This window comes from Bison bison, unplaced genomic scaffold (assembly GCF_000754665.1).
Source record: "Bison bison bison isolate TAMUID 2011002044 unplaced genomic scaffold, Bison_UMD1.0 scf7180017864270, whole genome shotgun sequence".
In the NCBI taxonomy this organism is placed as follows: domain Eukaryota; kingdom Metazoa; phylum Chordata; class Mammalia; order Artiodactyla; family Bovidae; genus Bison; species Bison bison.
This window is the reverse complement of record NW_011494842.1, coordinates 5,255,858-5,257,032: the sequence shown is the minus strand read 5'-3', so window position 1 is coordinate 5,257,032 and position 1,175 is coordinate 5,255,858. Positions and strand designations below refer to the sequence as shown.

Genomic DNA, 1,175 nt, shown 5'->3' with positions numbered 1-1,175 from the left:
CGCCAGCAGCAGCAGTGCCTCAGAACCTGGAGGAGGAGGCTGGAGGGTGAGCACGGCTGAAAGCAGTTCATCCCTCTCGCCAGCGCCGGCCCTTTGCAGCGGGGTTCACCGCGCTGTGCGGTGGAACCTGCGGGAGTCATCAGCGTAGTGGGCGGGGCGCTCTAGTACACCTCCTCCATTCAGAGCGCGCCGTGCTCGTGTGACGTCAACAGTTGCTGGGCAGATGAGGCCTAATCAGGTTGCAAGGAGAGGCGGGGTTTAGAAAAGGCGAGCTCCGGAGTGCTCGGTCCAGCAAGAATTACGCGGGGAGCTGGGGGCGGAAAGCGCAGTTCTTGTGGGTGGCTACAGGTTGGGGAGACCGTTGAACTGGGAGAGGCCCTAGGAGGCACCAGGCGGAAGTCTGGGGCTGTACCTTCTCCTGGGCGCTCCGTTCCCCCACTCGTGCAGGTATATTCGGCGGGCAGTCGCCCCGGGACCTGTCCTGGGACTCAGGGCCACCACGCACTCCTAGCCCTCCCCTACTTTTTATAAAACGAGGCTCCTAGGCGCCCCCCTCCTCCGTTTCCGCTGAAACTGCTCCCAGGTTCTCGCTGAGGTTGAGCCCGTTTGGGGTGAGGCTGCGCTTTTGATGCTATGACCCCCACCCCGCCCTATAACTGTCCCCGGAGGATGCCGCAGGCTGGCCGTGTCTTTCGCTGAAACCTCATCGCCGGGTGGGGAGGGGGGCGGCTTTCGAAGCCGCTCTGTCTTTCTTCCTTTCTTCTAACGGCCTGGCACCCTCGTTTCCCCAATTTCCATGAAGGCGAAGCAGAGAAGCCTCTTCCCAACCTAACACTCCCCGTGCCCGGACTCGCACGGGACGGCTCCTCGGAAAGGGCAGGGGGATGTGGAAAACATTTTGGTTCCCTCCCCTTAAGGCTTCGGGCTTTCGCTTTCACTTCCTCCTCCGCGAGCCGCCAGATCTCTGGGTGCTGAGCGGCCATGGCGCTGCTAGACGTGTGCGGAGCCCCCCGAGGGCAGCGGGGGGACTGGGCTGTGCCCCTCGCGGGAAGCCGGCAGCGCTCGGACCCCGGCCACTACGGCTTCTCCCTGCGATCTCCGGAGCTCGCCCTCCCCCGGGGCATGCAGGTCAGGGCTCTAACAAAATCCCGTGGGAGGCAGGCGGGCGGGCGGGG

General features: G+C 64.3%; 1 protein-coding gene across 2 annotated transcripts in view; it reads left to right on the top strand.

Moving 5' to 3' along the window:
• The first annotated feature begins 278 nt into the window (after positions 1-278).
• Positions 279-1,175, top strand: part of PSMB8 (proteasome (prosome, macropain) subunit, beta type, 8) — a 4,156-nt gene continuing 3,259 nt past the window's right edge. Inside the window, exons 1-2 of one of the 2 annotated variants that reach the window (XM_010848574.1) lie at positions 279-447; positions 918-1,128. In XM_010848574.1, coding sequence (XP_010846876.1) covers positions 982-1,128 — 147 coding nt within the window. In that variant the 5' untranslated portion in view covers positions 279-447; positions 918-981. Of the gene's footprint in view, positions 1,129-1,175 lie in introns of both variants that reach the window. The other variant, XM_010848573.1, reaches the window with a different exon arrangement.